This window comes from Narcine bancroftii, chromosome 1 (genome assembly GCF_036971445.1).
Source record: "Narcine bancroftii isolate sNarBan1 chromosome 1, sNarBan1.hap1, whole genome shotgun sequence".
NCBI classification, from domain to species: Eukaryota; Metazoa; Chordata; class Chondrichthyes; order Torpediniformes; family Narcinidae; genus Narcine; species Narcine bancroftii.
Window position 1 is genome coordinate 191,963,070 of NC_091469.1, and position 27,445 is coordinate 191,990,514.

General features: G+C 40.8%; 1 protein-coding gene across 3 annotated transcripts in view; it reads left to right on the forward strand.

Moving 5' to 3' along the window:
• Window positions 1-27,445, forward strand: part of LOC138736414 (adenylate kinase isoenzyme 1-like) — a 183,595-nt gene that overhangs the window by 77,765 nt on the left and 78,385 nt on the right. For all 3 annotated transcript variants that reach the window (XR_011340277.1, XM_069885923.1, XM_069885930.1), the window contains exon 7: window positions 4,527-4,611. Coding sequence is in view for 2 of the 3 variants with exons in the window: in XM_069885923.1 (XP_069742024.1) it covers window positions 4,527-4,611 (85 nt within the window). In the remaining variant the exon portion in view is untranslated. The remainder of the gene's footprint in view (window positions 1-4,526; window positions 4,612-27,445) is intronic.

Here is a 27,445-nt window from a genome sequence, read left to right on the forward strand (position 1 = left end):
AAAATCTTCATTTATCCAGATATAAGTTTTGAACTCCTAAAGAAGAGAAAAGAGTTCAATACAGCAAAGGCGATTTTATGGAAGAAAGGGTATAAATTTATACTAAAGCATCCAGCGGTATTGAAAATATTTATTCCAGGACAACAAAACAGACTATTCTCGGATCCAGAAGAAGCACGAAAATTTGCAGAACAATTACAAAAATAGACTGAGGGAGGAAGACGGGTAATGAGAGTTAAAATGATCACGATTGATATGTATGTGGGTAAAGACAAAAATAGACTGAGGGATGAAGACGGGTAATGAGAGTAAAAATGATCACGATTGATATGTATGCGGGTAAAGAGGTATAAGAGTGAATAGAGACAATGTGCATACGTGAATGTATCTGTACTTAGAGGAAAATATAGATAGTATAGACAAGAATTAATAAGGGAAGGTAATGGAATAGAGAGAATAAGGAGGGAATTAAAAGAGTGACCTTTGTGACATATGAAAAGTGAAATCTTTTCTGGGGGGGGCGGGGTGAGGGGAAATAGCGGTCACTGCAAAATCAGTTGACGCTTGCGAGTGGATTCGCAAATCCAAATAGAGAGGGGAGATGTGGTTGTCCGACAAGGGATAAAGGACAACTCAGGAGGGGAAGGGGAGATTGGGGATAAATAAGATAGAAATAGGAGAATAAGGAAAATGTTGGATATTGTAGGAATGTTGTCTTATAAAGAGTTGAAAATAAGAAAACAGAAATGGAAAAGGAGGAAAGGTAATGATGGAAAAACGGAAAGAGAAGATAAACAAAATATAAAAGGGCTACGCTGAACTATATGACTTTAAATATTAATGGAATACATAACCAAATTAAAAGGAAGAAACTACTAAATTTAAATGAATAAATGTATTCCATTAGAAAAAATAACATATAGGTTAAGAAATAATATTGAAATATTCGAACAAGTATGGGAGCCTTACATTAAATACAATAGCGAAAACCTACCGGGGACAAACATTACCTAAGTTGATGGAAGGAGAAGGAAAGAAAAGAATGGACTCAGTAGAATTTCTGGTGCATTTTTGTTGAATGACAACATTGTCTGACTGGCTTAATGCAACCTAGATTGTATACCTAAAATGGATGAGAGGGGGGGGTGGGGGGGTGGCTTGGGAGGAGGGGGGGGGAGAAAAAGTCACTGTATATGTGTGAAAAAGAAATAGTGTATATCATGGCTAATCTGATTTATGGTGTGAAAAATAAAAAATTTAAAAAAAAAAGGAGGAAGGTGTTGGATCGAGGATTCACTGTGACATTGTATCTCCTGTCTGCTTATGCGGGTTTCCTCCATCTGCTCCGATTTCCTCCTGAGGCCCAGAGATGTGTGGATTGGTGATTTAAACGGCCACTACATGATACGTGAGTGGTAGAGTCTGGGAGAAGTTGATGGGAAGAAGATAGAATGGGGTCAGTGTAAATGGGTGATCGGTCATCAATACAGACTTTGTGGGCTGAATGGCCTGTTGTCATGCTGTATGTCACCATGACTGTCTCTGTCCTGCTAATTTAACCACCACATTTAATGGTGGGGAATTGACATTTCTGTATGCCAGTTTTGCAATCCAATGACATGCCTATCTCACCCACAGCCCAATAGATCATGGGATCAGTGGCAGACAGCAACCAGAGTACTGCATCAAATTCTGGTTCCCTTCCTTGAGAAAGGATGTACCAGCTTTGGAGGTGGCACAGAAGAGGTTCACCTGGTTGATTCCGGAGATGATGGGGAGGAGAGAGTGAGTCACATGGGACTGTACAGCTGGAATTAAGAAGAGTGAGAGGGGATCTTATGGAAACATGTTAGATAGGAAAGGGATAGCTAAGATGGATGCAGAACAGTTGCTTGCACTGGTAGATGAGACTAGAGCACAAGGTTTGAGGGTGTAGATTTAGGATGGGGAAGAGGGGGGAACTGCTTTTCCCAGAGAGTTTTGAATCTGTGAAATTCTCTGTGCAGGGAAGCAGTAGAGGATGCCTTATTCAGATATCAGATTTATTGTCAGAGTACATAGACAACATCGCAAACAACACTGAGATTCTTTTCCTGTGGGCGTGGCAGGATTGTCAGTGCATAAAAAATTGTACACTGTGTATACATGTAAACAAATAAAGAACTGTAAACTATAAACAAATATATTTAAAGCAGAGCTGAATAGATCTTTGAAAAGAAGAGCCATTAAGGATAATGGGGGGAAAAGCAGGTAGGTAGAGTGGAGTCCATGGCCGGATCAGCCATGATCTTAAAAAATTAGAAATTCTGCCTGGCCCGTAGGAAAAAGAATCTCAGGATTGTATGTGATGTTATGTGTATATTCCAACAATAACTTTGAAATAATGAAGCAGGTTCAAAGGGCCAGATGGTTTACTCCTGTTCTTATTTCTGTTTTTATATAGATCGTTTTATTGACATACTGTTTGAAACAAGCTGAATGGGCATTAACTGTTCCACTTGATTGGGGTTCACACTGGTGGGAGACAGGGATCACGCTGCTGGGATTGGGGATCACACTGGTGGGAGACAGGGATCACACTGGTGGGAGACAGGGATCACACTGGTGGGAGACAGGGACCACGCTGCTGGGATTGGGGTTCACACTGGTGGGAGAAGGAGATCACGCTGCTGGGATTGGGGTTCACACTGGTGGGAGACCGGGATCAATCTGGTGGGATTGGGGATCCCGCTGGTGGAGACGGGGATCAATCTGGTGGGATTGGGGATCCCGCTGGTGGAGACGGGGACCACGCTTAGATTTTCAAAGGTCAAATCTGGCATCAGATTGCAGTCACATGACTATTGGTCAGGGCACTAACACTGTAGTAAAACCCATTCTCCTGGAGGAGCTCAGCGGGTCAAGGCAGGTCAAGGTGCATCAATAGGTGGAAGGAATGGTCAACATTTCGAGTTCTTTGCAGACCATTTTCTTGACCCAAAGCCTCAACCATTTTTCTACAGATGCTTCTTGACCTGCCAAGTTCCTCCAGCAGTTTGTTGTTCTTTTGCTCTGGATTCCAGCATCTGCAGTAACAGGCTGGTTGCACTTGTGATGTTTTTGATTGACAGACCATACCAAGTCAATTTTCCCTGTCAATCTGTCGACACCCCCCTCCTTTCTCCGCTGCTCAGCAATGTCTTGCCTGCATTGGGCACCTGTTTGCTTTGAGATTTCTCTCCAGGGCAGACTGTTGTGTCTGCCTATATTATCTAACCAATATCCCTGAAAAAGCATTGACGCATTGCCATCTCTGTCAGGCAGCTGCCCTTCAAACACAGGAGCAGTCCTCCCAATGGGAGAGGGATGAGGAGGAGTTGAGATGTAGGAAGAATATAGAGCTGGGGTCACTGCTGTTGTTCTGCAAACTGGATGATTTACCTTGTGTGGAGCAATGAGGTGACAGAATCCTGGGCATCCTGACTCTGCCATTGCTGCTCTCTACCCCATCCGTGTCCCATTCCCAATCTCCCAGCATTTGGCCAAGCTTCAGAGGTCAGCCATTTGAGAGGAATTCCTTGAGCTGAGGCAGGTGAATTAATGGGCCTGGAGGCCCATTTTTATGTGGCTATATCCCAGCCTCACCCTCAACCTCTTTTGTGGGGTGTCAACTAATTTATACTCGTATTGCATTGTGGCCTTTGAGAGTTGGAAGTCTCTTCGGGGCCAAACGGGAAGAAAGACTTGCTTCAACCATTGCTAATACCTGCAAGTTTGCTTGTTTTCAGTAGGGGTCAGCAGTGGGCAATGGGAAGCACAAGTCTGTCCCTTTCTCATTCCCTGATCCTGCACTTCTATTTCTCAAATCATACGCTTGACCAAGTGGTGGATTTGGTCCCAGATGCATTCCATGGACTTTGCTGATCAATTTGATTTGGTACAACACCATCTCCAACTTTGCAATTCTCCAAAGATTTAAAAAAAAATTATTTTAATTTTCACACTGTGAACCATATCAATCAAAATACATACAAACATTTCCCTCTTAAATATACACAGTGGCATTTTATCCCCTTCCCCCCCTCCATTTCCCTCCCCCCTTCCCACCCCCCTTCAAACCCATTAAATGTTCAACATATACAATACATATTTTCTTTGGCTTGGCTTCGCGGACGAAGATTTATGGAGGGGGTACAATAAAACCTCAATTCTCCAAAGATTCACGGCCTTTCCCATTGTCTCTTCCCTCATCCCTCGTCAAACCTTCAGCTGCCTGGGCACTGAGCACCAGAATACCCTTCCTACCTTCATCTTCCCTTCTTCCTTTAAGAAGATGCTTACGTTCCATACATTTACCCAAGCCCTTTGCTGAATGACCTAATATCTTGTTAGATGTCAGTCACATATCTGATTGCATTACTGTGAAAGGCACTGCATAAATAATTAGTAATACAGTATTTTGATGTACCTAGCACACATTTAGGGTGGGCAGTGACTTTTGTGGAAAAAATATTATTTTTCCTTTCTTATTTCCTATGGTATTCCAGTTGGATGGCGATCGCAATGAAGATGAAATATTCAATGACATCAATGATGTGGCTGCAGAGAGACTGTTCTCAACAGGAAAATACGGTAAGATGTGTTCTGGTGACCCAGTGTACAATCTGCAACACAGGAAGTTCCAAGGATGTAACATACCAAGCAGGAAGGGATTTTTTAAAAATATTTTATTTTTGATTTTCCAAAGACTCGTGCAAATCCAATAAACAAAATCTTATTCTCTTTCCACGTAATATGATTTACAGAGTCCTTATTTCCCCCACCTTACTCCCTCCCCTCCCTATCCCTTAAATTATACAAATACCAAAATTTAAAAATACAGAAATACAAAAACCACTTAAATACCAACAAAGACAATGATATTCCTCGAGGAGAGAGGACCTCAGATGTTAAAACAGGTAGGGGCAAAAACATGCGTTGTCTGTGCCACATTCCCCCTTTCATACTCTTAATCCTTTACCTGCTGGGATGGATTGTTTCATTTCTCTTATGGGGGGGTGGGGGGGTAGGGTGGTGTGAATTATATCTGCGCATCTATGTTCGATTGCCACACTTCAATGAGTGCATCATATCTCTTCCGTAGATTGTAGGTGATTTTCTCCAGGGGAATGCAACTCTGTATTTCCATATTCCATTGTGTGATATTTAGTTGGGAGTCGGACTTCCACGTAAATGCTATACACTTCCTGGCTATTGACAAGCTGACCTTCACAAACTGAATTTGGTGTTTGGACAATCTAAACTGTACTTCTCCAATGTCCCACAGAAGGTACAACTCCGGATCCTGTGGAAATTCAATCCCCATGCAGGGAATTACGGCCAACACCGACCACTTGGCCCAAATGACCTTTGCACGTGTTACTACATGTGTATAACTCTGCTTTTCCCATCAAGAGCAAGCTGTCTAAAGTGGAACTCCCAGAGCTCCACTTCAGTGCTATGCATCAATACATTTGCATTGTTAAGATAATCAAGCCATAGAAATGCAAATTCAGGCACTGGGATTTATCATGTAAATATTCTGGACTGAGGCACTGGGCAGATTGAGTAGGTTGTAGATGGGGTTATCCCACTCCACGTTCCTGAATATATTATCGAAGAAGAGCCTGTTGCATAATGCACTCGTTTCATATTTCTCTTCACTAAGTGAATTTGAATACTGTTAGATTTTGAATACTGTTAGATCTTCAAAGTTCAAAGCTACGAGTTTATTGTCAGAGTACATGAATGATATCACATACAACCCTGAGATGCTTTTTCCTGTGGGCCAGGCTTAGCAATTTCTATTCTGGTAACTGTAAACACACTGCAAATGCAGATGTAAATATAAATGTACTGTTATAAATAATGAGCATATGAATCCTTAAATGAGTCTCAGTGAGAATGAGATCTGGTCATTCTCATTTACAGGGAAACGTGAGTGAAAGTGAGACATGCTTAAAATGGATTTGTGCTCCATTTTGTCAATTATAATTGGATCATTGATGATGTTCCTTGTTTGGCAGTATAAATCCTGCAGCAGATCCATTTTCTTTTTTTTTAATAATTTTTTATTTTTCACACCATAAATCACATTATCCATGATACACACTTTTTCCTTTTCACACATATACAGTGACATTTTCTCCCCCACCCTCCCTCCTCCCAACCCACCCCCCCCCCATCCATTTAAGGTACATTAAACCAGTCAGACAATGTTGTCACTCAACAAAAAAAAACACCAGAAATTCTACTGAGTCCATTCTTTTCTTTCCTTCTCCTTCCATCAACTTAGGTAATGATTGTTCCCGGTAGGTTTTCACTATTGTATTTAATGTAAGGCTCCCATATTTGTTCAAATATTTCAATATTATTTCTTAAACTATATGTTATTTTTTCAAATGGAATACATTTATTCATTTCTATATACCATTGTTGTATTTTCAAATTATCTTCCAATTTCCAGGTTGACATAATACATTTTTTTGCTACTGCTAGAGCTATCTTAACAAATCTTTTTTGTGCATCCTCCAAATCAATTCTAAATTCTTTGTTTTTTATGTTACTTAGAAGAAAGATCTCTGGATTCTTTGGTATATTGTTTTCTGTTATTTTATTTAATATCTGATTGAGATCTTCCCAAAATTTTTCTACTTTCTCACATGTCCAGATTGCATGAATTGTTGTTCCCATTTCTTTTTTACATCGAAAACATCTATCAGATACTGTTGGGTCCCATTTATTTAACTTTTGAGGTGTAATGTATAGTCTGTGTATCCAGTTATATTGTATCATACGTAGCCTCGTATTTATTGTATTTCTCATCGTTCCAGAAAATAATTTCTCCCATGTTTCCTTTTTTATCTTTATATTTAAATCTTGTTCCCATTTTTGCTTAGTTTTACCATTTGTTTCCTCATTCTCCTTTTCTTGCAGTTTAATATACATATTTGTTATAAATCTTTTGATTATCATTGTATCTGTAATCACATATTCAAGGTTACTTGCCTCTGGCAAACTCAAACTGCTTCCTAATTTATCCTTCAAGTAGGATCTCAATTGGTAATATGCCAGCGCTGTATCTCCAGTTATATTGTACTTATCTTTCATTTGTTCAAAGGATAAGAATCTATTTCCTGAAAAACAATTTTCTATTCTTTTAATCCCTTTTTTTTCCCATTCTCTAAAGGAAAGGTTATCTATTGTAAAAGGGAGTAACTTGTTTTGCGTCAATATTAGTTTTGGTAATTGATAATTTGTTTTATTTCTTTCTACATGAATCTTCTTCCAAATATTGAGGAGATGATGTAATACTGGAGAAGTTCTATGTTGTACCAATTTTTCATCCCATTTATATAATATGTGTTCAGGTATCTTTTCAGGTATCCTGCCATGCTAGGATTTTGTGCGTTTTTTCACCCAGTTCATAATATTTCTGTTTTGTCTTCATTATATTCTTCTCCACCTTATATGTTTGTAGTGTTTCATATTTTATTTTTTTATCTGCCAATTCTCTTCTTTTAGTTGTATCTTCCTTCATTGCTAATTCTTTTTCTATATTTACTATTTCCCTTTCCAACTGCTCTGTTTCCTGATTATAGTCCTTCTTCATCTTGGTTACATAACTTGTTATTTGCCCTCTAATGAATGCTTTCATTGCATCCCATAGTATAAACTTATCTTCCACTGATTCCGTATTTATTTCAAAATACATTTTTATTTGTTTTTCAATAAATTCTTTAAAATCCCGCCTTTTAAGTAACATGGGGTTTAATCTCCATCTATACATTCTTGGAGGGATGTCCTCTAGCTTTACTGTCAATATTAAGGGTGAATGGTCCGATAGTATTCTAGCTTTATATTCTGTTTTTCTTACTCTATCTTGCATACTAGCTGATAACAAAAATAGGTCTATTCTTGAGTATGTTTTATGTCTAGCCGAGTAATATGAATATTCCTTTTCCTTTGGGTGTTGTTTCCTCCATATATTCAAAAGTTGCATTTCTTCCATTGATTTAATTATAAATTTGGTTACTTTGTTCTTTCTGTTAATTTTTTTTCCAAGTTTTATCCATATTTGAATCCAAATTCAGGTTGAAATCCCCTCCTATTAATATGTTCCCTTGCGTATTTGCTATCTTCAAAAAGATATCTTGCATAAACTTTTGATCTTCTTCGTTAGGTGAATATACATTGAGTAGATTCCAAAACTCCGAATATATCTGACATTTTATCATTACATATCTCCCTGCTGGATCTATTATTTCCTCTTCTATTTTAAATGGCACATTTTTACTAATTAATATAGCCACTCCTCTTGCTTTTGAATTGTACGAAGCTGCTGTTACATGTCCTACCCAAACTCTCTTTAATTTCTTGTGTTCCAATTCAGTTAAGTGTGTTTCTTGCACAAATGCTATATCAATTTTTTCTTTTTTCAGTAAATTTAGCAGTTTCTTCCTTTTAATTTGGTTATGTATTCCATTAATATTTAAAGTCATATAGTTCAACATAGCCATTTTATACTTTGTTTATCTTCCCTTTCCGTTTCTCCATCATTACCTTTCCTTCTTATCCATTTCTGTTTTCTTGTTTTAAACCCTTTATAAGACAACATTCCTAAAACATCGAACATTTTCCTTATTCTCCTATTTAAAACTTCTTTAGCCCCAATCTCCCCTTCCCCTCCTGAGTTGTCCTTTATCCCTTGTCGGACAACTACATCTCCCCTCTCCATTTGGGTTTGCGAATTCACTCGCAAGCGTCAGCTGATTTTGCAGTGACCGCAACTCCTCCCCACCCAGCCCCCCCCAGAAAAGATTTCACTTTTTATATGTAACAAAGGTCACTCTTTTAGTTCCCTCCTTATTCCCTCTATTCCATTTCCTTCCCTTATTAATTCTTGTCTATACTATCTATATTTTCCTCTAAATACGGATACATTCACGTATGCACATTATACATATACACACTTATACCTCTTTACCCACATACATATAAATCGTGGTCATTTTTACTCTCATTACACGTCTTCATCCCTCAGTCTATTTTGTAATTGTTCTGCAAATTTTCGTGCTTCTTCTGGATCCGAGAATAGTCTGTTTTGTTGTCCTGGAATAAATATTTTCAATACCGCTGGATGCTTTAGTATAAATTTATACCCTTTCTTCCATAAAATCGCCTTTGCTGTATTGAACTCCTTTCTCTTCTTTAGGAGTTCAAAACTTATATCTGGATAAATGAAGATTTTTTGCCCTTTGTACTCCAGTGGCTTGTTGCCCTCTCTTACTTTTTCCATTGTCTTCTCCAGTACCTTTTCTCTTGTAGTATATCTTAGGAATTTTACTAAAATAGATCTTGGTTTTTGTTGTGGCTGTGGTTTAAAGGCCAATGCTCTATGTGCCCTTTCTATTTCCATTTCTTGCTGTAGTTCTGGACATCCTATGATCCTAGGGATGCAATCTTTTATAAACTCTTCTCATATTCTTGCCTTCTTCATCTTCCTTAAGGCCCACTATCTTTATGTTATTTCTTCTGTTATAATTTTCCATTATATCTATTTTCTGAGCTAACAGTTCTTGTGTCTCTATAACTTTTTTATTAGATTCCTCTAATTTCTTTTTTAAGTCCTCTACCTCCATTTCTACTGCTACTGCCCGCTCTTCCATCTTGTCCATTTTCTTTCCCATTTCTGTTAAGGTCATATCTATTTTATTCATTTTCTCTTCTGTGTTGTTTATTCTTCTTCTTAAATCATTAAATTCCTGTGTTTGCCATTCTTTAAATGACTCCATGTATTCTTTAATAAGAGAAAGTATATCCTTTATCTTGCCTTTCCCTTCTTCTTCTATTTCACTGTACTCTTCCTCTTCCTCTTCTTCTTCCTCTGGGTTGGCCATCTGTTGTTTCTTTGTTGCCCTTCTCTTCTCTTCTTTCTTGTTTCCATTGTCTTCTGTGTCCTCTTCTTGCTGCAGGTGTTCTGCAGCTGTCATTGCCGGCTGTGGAGATCGACTCCCCAGCTGGTCACCCCTCCCGTCGGTGTGTTTTTTTTTCATGCGCGGTTGCGCACTTTTACTTGGCTCAGCGAGCCATTTTTGTAGTCCAATTTATACCGACCTGAGGGAGCAGGTTTCTCTCTCCACCGCGGGCCTCTTCGAACAGGTAAGGCCTTCTCCTTCTTCCTCCGTTGTCTTCTCTTCCTCTCTTCTTACCGTTGCTTTCGATTTTTCTTTTTTTGTCGCCATCTTCTTTCCACCTTTATACTCACTGTTCTTTAACTTTTATTTCTGTGTCTTTGTGTTTTCCTTTGTTTTTTCCGACTTTTCTGGAGAGGGCTGGAGTTCACCGTCTGGCCACTACTCCATCACGTGACTCCCCCCAGATCCATTTTCAATGAACGAAATGGTCTATCCACTGCCAGGTTGGTATCCTGTGTGATCAAGCTTAACCTGGAATCCGTTGGAGAGTAAGATCAATGGAGTTATTGACTGAGCATTCCCCGGGACCCATCAGTTTCTCACCAGCAGAGACCGTTTGAAGCCATTCTGTATGTTCATTGGACTGGGATTTCCAGAGTCCAGCGAGTGACTCTCCAGTCTCCAACTCCTACCTGAAACCAACCCTCAGGCTAAGACTTTTTCAACCAGTTGATTGGCAGAAACCAGACCAGCCTGTGTCCAATGACAACTAGACTCCCCCTGAATTTGACCTGGCCCTGGCTGTCATTGAACACTGTTGCTGACAGTCCAAGACACTCAAGTCCATTAATTTAATTTTAAAAATTTAAATTTAGACATACAGTACGATAATAGGCCCTTCTGACTCACGAGCCTGTGCCGCCCAAATACCCCAATTAACCTGGTGTTTGAAGGGTTAGAGGAAACTGGAGTGCCTGGAGATAACCCACTCAGATAAGGGGAGAGCGGCAAATTCGAACCCGGGTCACTGGTACTGTAATAGCACTGTGCTATCCCTCATGTTTATGATGCTATGACATAATTTTTTTTAAATTAAGTAATATAAACACAAGAAAATATTTTGTTAAAATAATATGTTGTAAATCAGCCTGGGTTATATTAAAGGGAGAGGAAGATTCACCCTGTATATTGTGCCACGATGAAAGGTTCTGGCTTGAAATGTCAGCCATTCATTTCCCTCCCACTGACGCTGCTTGACCCCACTGAGTTCCTCTTGCAGATTGCTTTTGCTCCAGGTTCCAGAATCTACAGTTTCTTGGGTATCTTTTCATATCAGTCAGTACTCAGCTATAACAAAAGGCACTGTCACACAGCCACTGAACGGCAGAAAATTTCTGCTCCAGTGGCAGTGTAAAAATTCCCATCCTGTCATTTTTCCACTCGTAACCCTACACATTTTTACACAGCGGCTGCAGTGTAAATTGACCACAGCCACTCCGTAAGACAGGAGTCCACAACACAGGGAGGCTATGTAAAAGTGCCTCTGTGTAAATGACCACATTGGGATACACTGGAATGCTAATTTTTTTCAGAATAATTCCAAAGTTTCTGTGTAAAAATGCCGAGACTTACTTCAGCCTGCTCTCCCATACGTAGCACAATTTTTTTTTTAAAAATTGATTTTCTATTATTTAACCAGGAGAACACATCACTGTTACAGAGCATATCAATATCTTCCAGCACCCACCCCCAGCCCCAGAGGAGAGAAAGAGAAGTAGAGATAACAAGAGAAGGAGAAAAGAAAGGCTGGGTGTGGCGTCGGCACTTCCAGTGTGTGTCCATGGAAGCTGTGGAGCCACCCCCTTGTAGAGCTACTTTTCCTGATCCATCTGTTGGTAATTCTCTGTAAGTCTTTTTGTTGGGGAGTGGCTATAGTCACACTCCTGTGCACTTCAGATATGGCTGCCATATTTTAACGAAGGTGCTGTATTGGTTCCTAAGATTGTAGGCAATTTTTTCCTTGGGAAAACAGCTATGCATCTCGGTAATCCATTTGCTGTTATGAAGAGGGTAGTCAGACTTCCAGGTCATCGCTATGCTTTTTTTTTTGCTGTGGCCAAAGATATAAATATAAATTGAATTTGAAATTTGGTTAATTTGTAGCTTATGTCCATGAAGTTCCCTAGTAGATTCCACGCTGGGTTTGTTTGCAAGGTTCTCAAGGCCCATTCAATTTCCTCATTAGAAAGTGGGGCATCTAATTCCGTCTGGTCCTCCTGGGCCAATCTCGGCAGCTCAGTCCCCGCCAAGAGCTCCTCAATTTTATTTATGTCTCTTGGCGCCTCAGATTTATACAATTTCTAATAAGTTTTAAAGGAGTCATTAATTTCTCTTGGATTGTGTGTTACTGAGTCTGATCTGGACTGAACCGCATTAATCATCCTTAAAAGTTTCCTCTGAACTCAATTGGCTGTATTTTATGTTTTTTCGCCTAATTCATAATATCTTTGCTTAGATCGCAAGAGCATTTTTTCCACCCTGTAGATTTGCAGTGTTATATTTAAGTTCCTTATTTTCTAATTCCCGATATTTCTCATTCAATCCTGGATTTTGATAATCTTTTTCCAATTTTGTGATCTCCTGTTCCGATGTCTCCATCTCAGTTAGGTTTGTTTTAATACTTTTGGTGTACAAAATTATTTGCCCCACTAGGTAGGCCTTTAGTGTGTCCCAGGTTAAGAATTTATTATTAGTTGAGGGGCAATTGATTTCACAAAGCAGAACAATTTGACCCCTTACAAAGGTGCAGGAATCTGGGTTTCTCAACTGCATAGCATTAAGGCACAACCTATATGCATTTGCCTGTTTTTCAGACATCATTATCTGCAAGTTGAGCAGTGAGTGATCTGATATTAGCCTTGCTAAATATTCTGACTCAAGCACTTTGCCTTCCAGCAGGGCAGGCATCAAAAGGTAATCAGTTCTGGTGTGAGTGTCATGGGGTTTCAAGTAAAAGAGGCAGTCCCTAGCTTGCAGGTTCCTCTGTCTCCATATGTCTATCAAATTTAGGTCTTTTATAAAGGCCAGAGTTGTTTTCGTCACCTTGGACCTTGCCAATGTCTTTGTTGTCTTATCTAGAATAGGATCCAGGCAGAAGTTTAGTTCTCCACCAATTAATATGTTCAGTTTCCCCTCTGCAGCCTTTAACAAAGCATTTTGTATGAACTGCTTGTCATAGAGGTTTAGAAGTGACCATGATTCTGAATTTAACTGGCAGTGCACCATTATAAATCTCCCGGCTGGGTCTGTAGCTTCACCACTTGCCATCACTGGGAACCTTTTGTGTATTAAAATGGCCACCTCCAAGCTTTGGAACCGAAGGAGGAAGAGAATACCTGGCCAACCTAGTCCCTTAGCATCCTCGTTTGTTTGTTTTGAATGGTGTCCTGATCACGCCCTTCCATTATTCATGTTCTCTCCATGCCAACGTCCATACCAACCACAAAGAGAGAAAGAAGAATAAACATGAGAAAAGCAAAATCCCTCCCCGCTCTCTGTAAAAAAAAAAAAAAGCCTAGATGAAATAAAGAAAACCTTTTAAAAAAAAAACCTAATATGTCAAATTACAAGCAAAACTTTCAATATATTCCCGTCCTCTGTTTTGGCGCTTCTCTTTGCTCCTGCACCATTTCCCCTCCTAGTTTGAGTCTCCTCGTGTACCATCTCTCTTGCCCATCTGCGCTGCAGCCTTGCATAGACTCCCACCTTGAGCTCCCATTATTTTCCCCATCTATACATCTTTTAAAAAAACAAGGAAAAATATATAACCCTCTATTCCCTCCAATCGTAAAACTTTGTCAAAAACCCCAGCTACTTTGTCCAATATTATCTTCAATTGCCTTTGTTGTTTTTATGAGTTAATAATTGTTTGACTGTAATGACCCCCCCCTCCCACCCTTTTGTCTCATAGTTTTTCAGCCATTCCATCCATGGCTCCTTTAGGGGTTTCGATTCAGCCTGTATTTTTGCAGTGTTACGATCCCAGAGGACCCCAAAACCAAGCAGTCATAGATATTCACCAAGACAAATGGTTACTTAAACAAAAGTTGCTTTTAATTATCTTTAAACATGAAAACAAGATCAAACTTTATCTTATTACTATTAACTTAACTAACCTAACTTAACCCCCTTCTAATTCTAAGTGCACGTGTATGCAATGTGTGTGTAAGTTTAGAAAAGTTCTTTAATTCACAGTCCAATCTAACTTCTCATTCCTCCAAGTTCACTGATTGCAGGCAGTTCTTTTACTGTGCACAGAATTTAATATTTATGAAGTTCTCCATGCTTTGGTGCTTGAAAGGTAAATGGTTACCGCTCAGAAAGGTTCTTGTCAGTTTTCAGAGAGAGAGATTTGTTGTTCGCTGGACACAAACTGATTCCTTCTAATCAGCCATGTCAGTGTCTTGCCGAAGAAACTTGCCCCATCAGGGTTTTCCAGATGATAACCACTTTCCTTCAGGTCACCACAGAGTTCCTTTTTGTTCCCTTATTTCAAGTGAAACATTAGGCAGCCAGTCCTCTCCTCTTGTATGGACCAGGCTTTGACCAGGCTGAACTAAGAACTCACAACTCATCTTCAAAATGTGTTTTTTTCCATAAACTTGCCAGCATATCCTGTTCCAGTCCCAGCTACTGCTGCTGAACTGAAACTGTAGAACTGAATTCTCTATCTCTCAGAGAAAAAGAGAAAAGCCTCTTTTACTCTCTATGCTTGCAAACCACATGACCCTCTTAGAACAGCAAGCTGCACTCAGACAGCCTGCTGCTCCAGACCTAATCCTCTGAGTTCTTTCTTCTGTTGCTTTTTGAAAAAAACATTCCATTAGTGAAGTCCCTTGGGTACTTGGAGCAGGACTGTCTGCCTTGAGCAGAGCTCCAGTCTTTTAAATGAGAATCTGTTCTGTTTGCATGTGACTGGCACTAAAAATCTGCCATAATCTATCTCCTTTAAAACATAGCTATTTACATTACAAAATACAACATAATCTGTCACAGCAGGCTTACTTTCTGGTAGCCCTCGGGCACATAATATAGCGTCCTGTGGTTCCTTGAAATATTTTCTCTCCCCTCCAGGCAGCATAATTTTTAGAGTGGCCGGGTACAGCATTGTGTACTCAACTTCTTTGTTTCTCAATATTTTCTTGACCTGGTCAAATTCTTCTTTGTTTTAGCAGCGCAGGAGATTGGTCGGGGTAGAATATCTATCATCTCCCCTAGAATTCCACCGGGTCCCCTGTCTCCCTTGATCGGCTCTTGGTCATTGATTTGGGGTGGGGTGGGGGCCAAGTGTCCAATGGCCCCTTTCTTTGGCTAGGGGACTTCTGAATCGCTCCTTTTCCAACACTTCAAGGATCCAGTGTTCAAAGATCTCCACCGGGTCCCTCCCTTCCTGTCCCTCTTTCAGGCCAAGTAGTCTAATGTTATTGTGCTGATAGTAATTTTCCAGATATTCCACCTTATCTATCTGCTGGGTTTTTTTTTCGATGAACCACACGTCAGCTGTGTTCTCCAGTCTTTCTTGTCTGTCCCAATTGAAGTTCGCAGGTTGAGCAGGCCCTCCGAGACTTCTTTTAGTCTGGTGTCTAGTTGCTGTTCCAGACCTCTGATCTGAGTCACCAGCGACCGCACCGCTGCCAGGATATCTTGGTCAGGCGAGCCTTCTGCGCTAGGCCCCACTGGTAGCATGGGAGCCTGCAGGTCGCCACCGTCGAGTGAATTTTCACTCAATGTTTCCATTGTTTCTGGCTGGTCTTGATCTTCAGTTGCCTGCTTCTTGCTCTTCCTGCCCATCTTGCTTCATCATAGGTAAGTTGGTTTTCTTTTTATAGATGATATTTTCTGATCATGTCTTTTCAGCCTCTCAGCATCATGTGATTCCTCCACGTAGCACAATTTTTTAACCTCACTGCCTGCACGTTGCCAGCAATTCCACCATGGAATTGCCATTGTCTGCTCCTGCTGTTACAGTGCTACTTGACATATGCAGCCATTATCCAATTACTTAAGTGTCTGGAAGCAGCTCATGCTTACAGGGAATGCATGGACAGGCAAGTTTTCTTCTCAGCACCTGGCAATTTGGACAGAGAATTTCCTGGGATTTGAAAGACCTATCTTATTAAAAGACCAAATACGAGCAATAAGGAAGGTTAAAACGATCAGTGCACCCTTTCACAAAAGGAAAAGACAACATGTGCTGGAAATCTGAAATAAAAGGGAGAATGCTGAAAATTCTTTGCAGGTCAGGCAGCAGTTGTGGAGAAATAAATGAGAGTTAATGTTTCTGGTTGATGACATTTCATTGGGAGATAAAACTGCAATTTTATAAATAGGATGAGAAGACCAATGAAATGAAACACAATGGTAGAGAAACTCAGCAGGTCAAAAGGTGTACAACCAACGTTTCACTCTTGAGTCCTTCATCAAGGTATAAGTAGGCAGGCACCCAAACAAAATGGTGGGGGGGGGGAGGGGCAGGGGGAGGAGTACAGTTCGATAGGCAGTGGGTAAGGGAGGGAGAGCACACCAGCAAACGGGAGTGGGATGGCACTGTGAAAGGAGGGAAGGGGGTAGAGAGCTGGAGGAAATAAAATAGAGGGATTGGGGAGGGAGAACAGGGAGTAGGCTAGCAGAAACCAGATAAGAACAGGATACTTGTAGTTGGGGACTCGTTAGTCAGAGGGACAGATAGAAGGTTTGTGGGATGAGATCGGGGATCCAGGTTGGTATGTTGCCTCCCTGGTGCCAGGGTCAGGGATATCTCTGATCGAGTACATAGCTTTCTGCAAGGGGGAGAAGAGCCAGAAGTCATGGTCCATGTGGGGACCAATTACTTAACTAGAAGTGGGGATGAGGTCCTGAAACAGGATTATGTAGAATTAGGTAGGAAGTTAAAAAACAGGACCTCCAATGTAGTAATCTCTGGATTGCTGCCGGTGCCATGCGCTAGTGAGGGTAGAAATAGGAGGATGTGGAGGATAAATGCGTGGCTAAAGAGATGGTGCAGGGGGCAAGGGATAAGATTTCTTGATCATTGGGATCTCTTCTGGGGAAGGTCGGACCTGTACAAAAGGGATGGACTCCACTTGAACTGGAGGGAAACCAATGTGCTGGCAAGCAGATTTGCTAGAGCTGTGGGGGAAGGTTTAAACTAGTTTGGCAGGTGGGTGGGGAACAGAGTGTGAGAGCAGAGTCAAGGGAGCATGGCCACCTAGATAAGAATAAAAACGATAACAAAGGTAGGATGGAGATTAGGGTAGAAGGTAGAAAAGAGAATGTATATGAGGGTCATTCTCTGAATTGCATATATTTTAATGCAAGAAGCATAGTGAACAAGGTAGACGAGCTTAGAGCATGGACAGATACTTGGGGTCACGATATTGTGGCAATTAGTGAGACCTGGCTACAAGAGGGGCAGGACTGTCAACTTAACGTTCCAGGATACATTTGTTTTAGATGTGATAGATCAGGGGGTATAAAGGGGGAGGAGTTGCTCTGCTTGTTAAGGAAGACATTACTGCCATGAGGTGGCAAGATGGTCTGGAGGGATCGTCCAGTGAGGCTGTTTGGGTGGAATTGAGGGGTGAAGGAGACATGAGGGTGCTAATAGGGGTGTATTACATACCACCAAATGGGTCAAGAAAACTAGAGGAACAAATGTGTAGAGAGATAACGTATATGTGTGAGAATCATAAGGTAGTGATCATGGGAGATTTTAACTTCCCTCACATTGATTGGGATACCCATACAGTTAGAGGGCTGGATGGGCTAGAGTTCGTTAAATGTGTTCAAGATTGTTTTCTGAATCAATTAGTAGAAGAACCGACTCGGGACAGTGTAATACTGGATTTCCTGTTAGGGAACGAGCTAGGTCAGGTATCAGACTTTAATGTTGGAGATCCAATTGGGTCTAGTGATCATAATTCTGTTAGTTTTAAGGTAGTTTTAGGGAGGAGCAAGGAGGGGCCTAAAGTTGAGGTTCTGGATTGGAGAAGAGCAAATTTCGAAGGAATAAGAAAGGATTTGGGGAGTATTGAGTGGGACAGGATATTTTCAGGTGAGGGTGTAAATGAGAAATGGAGGATATTCAAAAAAGAAATTTTGAGGGTACAGAGTAGTTATGTCCCAGTGAGGATCAAAGGAAAGGCTGGAAGTCATAGGGAGGCTTGGTTTTCGAGGAATATTGGAAATTTGGTTAGGAGAAAAAGGGAGGTGTACAAGAGGTATAAAGAACAGAGAGCTGACAATTTGAAGGAGGACTACAAGGAGTGTAGAAGGAATCTTAAGAAAGAAATTAGAAAGGCCAAAAAAAGGCATGAAGAGGCTTTGGCAGACAGAGTAAAAATAAATCCAAAGGGTTTCTATAAGTCTTCTTTCTTTCTTTGGCTTGACTTCGCGGACGAAGATTTATGGAGGGGGTAAAATGTCCACGTCAGCTGAAGGCTCGTTGCTGGCTGACAATCCGATGCGGGACAGGCAGATACGGTTGCAGGGGAAAATTGGTTGGTTGGGGTTGGGTGTTGGGTTTTTCCTCCTTTGCCTTTTGTCAGTGAGGTGGGCTCTTGCGATCTTCTTCAAAGGAGGTTGCTGCCCGCCAAACTGTGAGGCGCCAAGATGCATGGTTTGAGGCGATATCAGCCCACTGGCGGTGGTCAATGTGGCAGGCACCAAGAGATTTCTTTAGGCAGTCCTTGTACCTTTTCTTTGGTGCACCTCTGTCATGGTGGCCAGTGGAGAGCTCGCCATATAACACGATCTTGGGAAGGCGATGGTCCTCCATTCTGGAGACGTGACCCACCCAGCGCAGTTGGATCTTCAGCAGCGTGGACTCGATGCTGTCGACCTCTGCCATCTCGAGTACTTTGACGTTAGGGATGAAAGCGCTCCAATGAATGTTGAGGATGGAGCGGAGACAACGCTGGTGGAAGCGTTCTAGGAGCCGTAGGTGATGCAGGTAGAGGACCCATGATTCGGAGCCGAACAGGAGTGTGGGTATGACAACGGCTCTGTATACGCTTATCTTTGTGAGGTTTTTCAGTTGGTTGTTTTTCCAGACTCTTTTGTGTAGTCTTCCAAAGGCGCTATTTGCCTTGGCGAGTCTGTTGTCTATCTCGTTGTCGATCCTTGCATCTGATGAAATGGTGCAGCCGAGATAGGTAAACTGGTTGACCGTTTTGAGTTTTGTGTGCCCGATGGAGATGTGGGGGGGCTGGTAGTCATGGTGGGGAGCTGGCTGATGGAAGACCTCAGTTTTCTTCAGGCTGACTTCCAGGCCAAACATTTTGGCAGTTTCCGCAAAACAGGACATCAAGCGCTGAAGAGCTGGCTCTGAATGGCATTAAAAGTAAAAGATTAGTGAGGGATAAAATTGGACCTCTTGTAGATAGTGAGGGTAGGCTGAGTGAGAAGTCAGAGGAAATGGGGGAAATTTTGAATGATTTCTTTGCCTCAGTATTCACTAGGGAAAAAAATATTGAACCAGTTGAGGTAAAGAAAAATAGTGGAGAGGTAATGAAGCATATAAGGATAACCGAGGAGGTAGTGATGGCTGTGTTGAAAAAGATAAAGGTGGATAAATCTCCGGGACCGGACAAAATATTCTCAAGGACACTCGGAGGCTAGTGGACAGATAGTGGGGCCATTAACAGAGATATTTAGGATGTCACTGGCCACAGGGGTAGTGCCAAAGGATTGGAGGGTGGCGCATGTGGTTCCGCTGTTTAAGAAAGGGTCTAAATGTAAACCTGGGAATTATAGTCCTGTGAGTGTGACGTCTGTGGTGGGCAAGTTGATGGAAAGTGTTCTGAGGGATGGTATTTACAATTATTTGGAGGTACAGGGATTGCTAGGGAGTAATCAGCATGGTTTTGTCAGGGGTAGATCATGTTTGACAAACCTGATTGAGTTTTTCAAGGGGGTTACAAAAAAGGGTGATGAAGGGAAAGCTGTGGATGTTGTCTATTTAGACTTTAGTAAAGCTTTTGACAAAGTTCCCCACAGGAGGTTAGGAAAAAAGGTGGAGGTATTAGGTATAAATAAGGAGGTAGTGAAATGGATTCAGCAATGGTTGGATGGGAGGTGTCAGAGAGTAGTGGTAGAAAATTGTTTGTCCAATTGGAGGCCGGTGACTAGTGGAGTTCCACAGGGATCGGTCCTGGGTCCACTATTGTTTGTTATATATATTAATGATCTGGAAGTAGGGGTGGAGAATTGGATAAGCAAGTTTGCGGATGATACAAAGATTGGTGGTGTTGTGGACAGTGAGGAAGATTACCGTAGATTAAAAGGTGATTTAGGAAGGCTGTTGGCTGAGAAATGGCTGATGAAATTTAATACAAATAAGTGTGAGGTGTTACATTTTGGAAAGGCAAATCTAAATAGGTCATATGCATTAAATGGTAGGCTATTGAGATGTGCAGAGCAACAAAGGGATTTAGGAGTTGTGGTAAATAGTACCCTCAAGGCTGATACTCAGGTAGATGGTGTGGTGAAGAAGGCATTTGGAATGTTGGCCTTCATAAATCGGAGTATTGAATTCAAGAGTAGGGAGGTTATGATGAAATTGTACAAGGCATTGGTGAGGCCAAATTTGGACTGTGTACAGTTTTGGTCACCAAATTATAGGAAAGATATAAACAAAATAGAGAGAGTGCAGAGAAGGTTCACGAGAATGTTGACAGGATTTCAAGGTTTGAGTTACAGGGAAAGGTTGTGCAGACTGGGGCTTTTTTCTCTGGAGCGTAGAAGATTGAGAGGGGACTTGATAGAGGTGTTTAAGATTTTAGAAGGGACAGACAGAGTAAACGTGGATAGGCTTTTTCAATTAAGAGTGGGGGAGATTCAAACTAGAGGGCATGGTTTAAGATTGAAGGGGGAAAATTATAAGGGGAACATGAGGGGAAATTTCTTTACTCAAAGGGTGGTGGGGATGTGGAATGAGCTTCCGACAGACGTGGTCGAGGCGGGATCATTGGTTACATTTAAGGAAAGACTAGGTAGTTACATGGATAGGAGAGCACTGGAGGGGTATGGACCGGGTGCTGGTCAGTGGGACTAGGAGAGTGGGGATTTGTTACGGCATGGACTAGTAGGGCCGAACTGGCCTGTTCTGTGCTGTAAGTGGTTATATTGTTAAGTTGATTTTAATGCCATCTGGTTGGAGAATGCCCAAAAGGAATATTAGATACTACTCCTCCAATTTACAGGTAGCCTTGCATGAGGCCAGACATGTTGGTGTGAGTGGGGCACAGAATTAAAATGGTCGGCCACTGATGTGGACAGAGGGAAAGTGCTCAGCGAAGCGATCTTCCAATCTGAGAAAAACAATGAATTTATTCATGTTGTGGGTAGAGTTGATATTGGAATGTTTTGTGTAATTTTGGAAACCTCACTTCAGTTAAGTGTGAACCTTAAAGAGTATGTAATGTAGACTCACCAGGACAAGTGGATTATTTGATCCGGGCAATGAAGATTAAGCCAATCATACATGCAAATCCTGTATAGCTCAAAGTCTACAATGGACAGAGGATTGACTTGAAAGGTACATGTAAACTCATGTTTGAAGTAGTACCAAATGGACATGAATCACTGCTTGGTGATAAAGCATGTGAAAACTTAAGCCCACTCAAGAGGGTGTACACACAAGGGGAACCTATTGTGTTAGTTGATGCATTATCCAGGGCAACAACGCGGAGTGAAGGACACAATGAGAGTTCCACAGCGACAGATACGAATCTCCATGTGAACCTGATCACTGAATCTCTTCATGTATCCTACATGAAATCCAAGCAGATCACAGCTAAAACAGAGAGGGACACAGTTCTACAGAAGGTCAACAAGAACCTGAATGAAGGATAGCCTAAAGGTGAATGTCAACCATACTACAACATCAGAGCTGGACTTTTACTTAGACAGAGCAGAATTATCTTTCCTCTATCACTGCAACATGAGATGCTGAAAAGGGGGCATGAGGGGCATCTTGGAATGGAAAAATGCAAGAGGAGGGCCAGAACTGCTGTTTATTGGCCAGAGATAAACGCTGACATTGGCAGGATAGCTTCAAGCTGTGAGGCCTGTATGAAGCATCACGCAAATCAGACAAAGAAATCCATGATAATAACTGACTTACCAATAGAACCATGGAAGAATGTTGGTACTGCTCTATTCCACGTGGATGGAAATAATTATTTGCTGGTTATTTATTATCTATCAAACTATCCAGAGATTGTGCTGCTTCCTAATATGTCTGTTGCGTGTATGATCAAATGTATGAAATCGGATCAAATAGATGAAATTGATCTTTGCAAGCAATGGAATTCATCAAATTGTCTACAGTGACAATGGACCACACTACACCTGTAAAGAATTCCAGAACTTTTGCAGAAGAGAATGATTTTTGACATGTGACTTCAAGTCTGCATCCACGGTCAAATGGTAAAGCAGAGAAAGGAGTTCACATAGTTAAACAGTGCTCAAGAAAGCACTAGACAGTGGCTCAGATCCATATCTAGGTCTATTGAGTAACAGAGCTTTGGTACTTGAACCTGGCATGTCACCTGCTGAGCTTCTGATGGGACATAGACTCTTGCACCACACTTTCCGACTCTGCAGACCCAAATAAGAACAGAGATGTTGAAGATGTCAAACAGAAACAAAAGCATCTGCAATGGGGACAAAAAGCAAACCATAGTTTGCAAGTCAGCAAGAAGCGTAGGGCCACTGGCACAACATGACACAGTGAGACTTAGAATTCCAACACTTGGGGCAAAAAGGCTACTATTCTGGAGGAAGTAAATTCAAGATCCTACAGAGAAGGAATCGAAAGAGCCTGCTGAAAACACAAGAGACACTGGAGGAACAGGCAGAAGATCCTGCCTGCACAGCAACAGAGGAAACACAGCCTGTGCTAGACAGTAGTGAATCAGCAGAGCCAACACATGCACCTGTGTTAAGAAGATCCACATGTGATCAAGGCACTTGACAGGCTGAACCTCAAAAAAAAAGAACTGCACACTGAAAAAAGTTTGTGCTGCTATAATGTGTTTACCTTTGTGTTGAACTTTAAATTGAAATGAATACTGTGTTAGTGTGTCATGTTGTTAGATTAAACATTTCAAAGAAAGGAGATGTAATAATAAAGTGCTAGAGATCCTCCTGACCACTAAAGGGAGTCAGAGACTAGTTTGTAACAGCTTGGTTTGGATTCAAGATGGGTACCTCCACACAGTCTTGAGTCTCTAGCTAATAAAGTATAGTTGTTATAAAAGAACCCAAGTTTCTTTATTACAATAAAAAGAAACATATCACTGGGGACTTCAGCTGAGTGTCCGGTTAGGTGGGTCAGGCAAGTTTGCTTTCACTAACCTGGCCTTTAGATTCACTCTTTCCCCAGAATTGACACGCTTACATGTTACATCCATCTGCGAGGAATAATCTGGAAATGAATCCTAGCAGCGACTCTCTTGTGATAGCCCATCCTTTGATCTGACTCCATCACAAAGGCTGAACCTCCTTCATTGCAGAGTCATTATTTATTGTTGAATGGATGAAAATAGCCCTGCTCTTCATTGATTAATGCTGCAGGTTTGCTTGTATCTCTGTGAAAAATCAGGTTATCAGGAAACGACCTGGATTGGTCTGGAGGCATTTGGTTTCATCTCAGGAAGTGTGATAGACTGAAATGTCTTGATATTGTTTCAAGAAAATGTAAAGGCTGGAGTGAGGGAGGTAAACCAGGGGAAAAGTATTCTAATAAACAAGCATCTATTTGAATTTTGTTTTTGCCTTTTGAAAAATAAACCAACCCAGGAGAATCAGAGGTTTTTGGAAAGAAATTATGAATGTTCATTTTACTAGTCTGTTACACATCATTGCACTGGATTTTGTTCATTATTCTTTACTGAAAATTCTGCACTAAATTACTTTCTGCATGCTATTTGGTTACACATTTTTTATTATTTACTTTCTTTTTCAATTTTTTTTGGCTTTAGCATAATCAAAATACATAGGTACATATGGTAATAATAAAGTAAATTAATATTTAGTCACAGGTATCAAATAACAATGAACAAGGTACATATGAACCCATGTTAATACACGGAAAAAATGTAAAAGGGAAAAAAAAAATCCTAAACAAAGAATCAAATCCCACCCTATGAGGGCTACTGGCCAAGTTAAGGAATCCACTACTAATAATAATAATTGTAGGGTTGTAAAAAAATAAGATAATTAACCTACAAATTTTGAAATAAATTAAGAAAAGGACCCCAAAGGAAAAGAAAGGTGAGATCCATTGGAATAGTAGAACACCTATTCTTTTTCTCAAGGAAGACATGCCATCACATCCGAGAACCATTTAGTATGAGTGGGAGGGACAGCATCTTTCCATATCGGTAAAATGGCCCTTCGAGCAATGAGGGAAGCAAAAGCCACGACGTGGGATTTTGAAAAAGTTAGAATTAAATCCATTGGCCCACTCACTCCAAAAATAGCAAGGAAAGGGATAGGAGTCCAATCAATTATGTATTAAATTTAAAATACCTAAATATCACATTTTTTTGTGATATATCAGGAGCTTCTTAAATTCTTTAACGCTGAGGCATTCCTAGGATTTAAATTTTAACCTTATTTGGGAAGTATATAATTTTAAACCTAATCATAAAGGATTGCTTACTGCCCTTTATGAACTACTTTTAAGATCTAGGGATAGTTCCCTGGGTGGTATTAAGAAAATATGGGAACAAGACTTTCAAAAACCATTTGCCAAAACTACATGGGATTCTATTTTGAAACATGTTCACTCACTTTCTCTTTGTGCTAGACACTCATTAATTCAATTTAAATTAATCCATCAAGCTCACTTTTCCAAGGTTCAGTTAGCTAAATGTTATCCTAACATTCCCTCTAAATGAGATAAATGCATAATTGAGGAAGGCACATTGCATCATATGTTTTGGCTATGTCCTTCACTCTTGAATTTATGGCAAGGGGTATTTCGCACTTTATCATGAGTTTTTTTCATTATTTACTAAGATACAAAAAATATAAATTATATACAAAACCAACAAAGTACCAGAACAAATGGCAATCAATTTTGAGGAATAGAATCATTATTAGTGTGAAGCAATATCCAAGTATTTACAGCCTTTTTGAATGATTTATAAAACAAAGAACAGGTTAATTCTGTTGAGAAATTAGAGTGGAATGTTTGAGGTTTACATGTGATGAAAATTATTATTACAGCTGCAGTGAATCAGTAGGTTCTAATTTTTTTTTAAGTACAACCACTGAAACGATGATAGATTCAAGATTGAAACGTGCATCTTTTTCTGAAAAATGGTTTGGCAAAGCTTTCTTACTTTTAACTTTTACCAAATGGATTTATCTTCCAAGCCTGAAAGGTTTTCAATTGCCATTGTCACTAAAACCACTCACTTATTCACCATGGACCCTGCTTTGATCAAAAGCTTGTGGACAGATTTCCGAATGGAAGAGGTTTGTCCTTCCATGGTTGCTCTTAATAAGGTCTCATGCGATAGGCTGGTGTGGAAGATTCGATCATATGGGATCCAGCATGAGCCAGCAAATTGAATATAAAATTGCCTTGGCAATGTGATTCAGGAGGGTGGTAGTGGAAAATTGGACCTCAATCTATCTCCTTGGTTACTTCCAAGCAGGAAGCTTGGATAAACTATGATCACTAGTAACAGCTGTTTCCCTGGATAGAGGTGGAAGATGGAACCAGAGGACAGTGACCTACAAGTTTATATGGGTATTGATATGAGGAGTATGGAGGGGCTGTAAGTACAACATGTATGGTCCCCATTGCAGAGATTGATGTCAACTCTTTATTACCAAGACAAGGACTCTCAGATAGATCAATGCTTTTTTTTTTAATGACTGTAGCCCTGAACAGCCTAAAAGCAGGAGGGTGCATGGAGCTGGGAGAACACTGATCAGTTGCATTAAACGTAGGGCAATGGATGATTCATTGATCATGATGTTTCCATCTCTGAACCCACTAAACCTGTCACCGACTTGGAAGTCCATGATGTAAATGTCCAGATTAATGAGGTCAACAGGGACAATGACTGCACCCTGTATGGACAGAGTTGTTACTCTCTGGATCCAAAAGTTTTATCTTCTTTCAATGAGTGGCAATTGAACTTTGATTGCTATCTGGCCAAATTGCACATAGTTTTGTGTCCCTATCCCCTGGTTAGTATGTTGGTTCCAACATTGTGCCAGCTCTGTGCAAAGCCATGGTTGAGAGTTTCCCCACTGCTGGACCCATGGAGAGAACAGATAACAATGAACAAGGTTCCATGTCTTTCCTGGCGCCTCTTAAAGCTACAACTCAGCCAGCTGAGGTCTATCCACTGAAAGAAGCTACTATAGCTTTTTACAGGAACTACCTGATCCTGAAGTGGTCAAATTCAGATGCACACCAAATTCATCTGAAACCACCTTAGACAAAGTAAGAGTCATGGATATTTTCCACAACCTTGGCCCAGTTCAAAGTCAAACTTCCACAATTTGCCACAAAACCATCTTCACCCCAGGATGGCTGAGCAGATTGTTCTGCCAGTAGAGTTGACATTAATGTACTTCAGATTTATTAGCAGAGTACATACATGTCATCACATACAGCCCTGAGATTCTTTTTCGATGGGTGAGACAGAATTACCACTTATTGGTAGTGTAAAATAACTGTACACAATGTATACCTGTAAAGAAACTGCAATACAGATAAGTTAAAAACAATAAAGTGCAAAAGTAAGAGTCCTTAAATAAGTCCTTGATTGAGTTTGTAGTTGTGGAGTCTGATGATGGAGGGATAGCAGCTGTTCCTGAACCAGGTGGTGCGAGTCTTGTGGCACCGATACCTCTTTCCTGATGGCAGCAGTGAGAACAGAGCATGTGCTGGGTGGTGTGGATCCTTGATGATCGTTTCTGCTGTCCAACAGCAGCGTTCCCCATAGTTTTTCTCAATGGTGGAAAGGGATTTGCTTGTGATGTCCTGGGCTGTGTCCACTGCCTTTTGCAAGGCTTTATACTCAGGGTATTGGTGTCCTCATTACCAGACTGTGATGCAGCCGGTCAGCATACTTTCCACCACACATCTGTAGAAATTTGCCAGTGTTTCTGATATTGTTACCACACCTCCACAAACCTCTGAGTAGGTAGAGGTGCTGATGAGCTTTCTTCACGATGCCATTAGTAATATACTGATCATATGATATTGCGCATCAGGGTGGACTGAGAGAAGGAGCATTATCCTCAGCAGGAATATTTTAGTGTGATACCACTTGGAAACAGGCCCAATGTGCCTACACTACCAAAATGCCCACCCACACTTGTCCCACCAGGCCCAATGAACAGACAAACCCCAGATCAGGTATCCAAGGTCCACAGGAACTAATGATCTCTGTATTTCAAATAGACTGCTGTTTTTT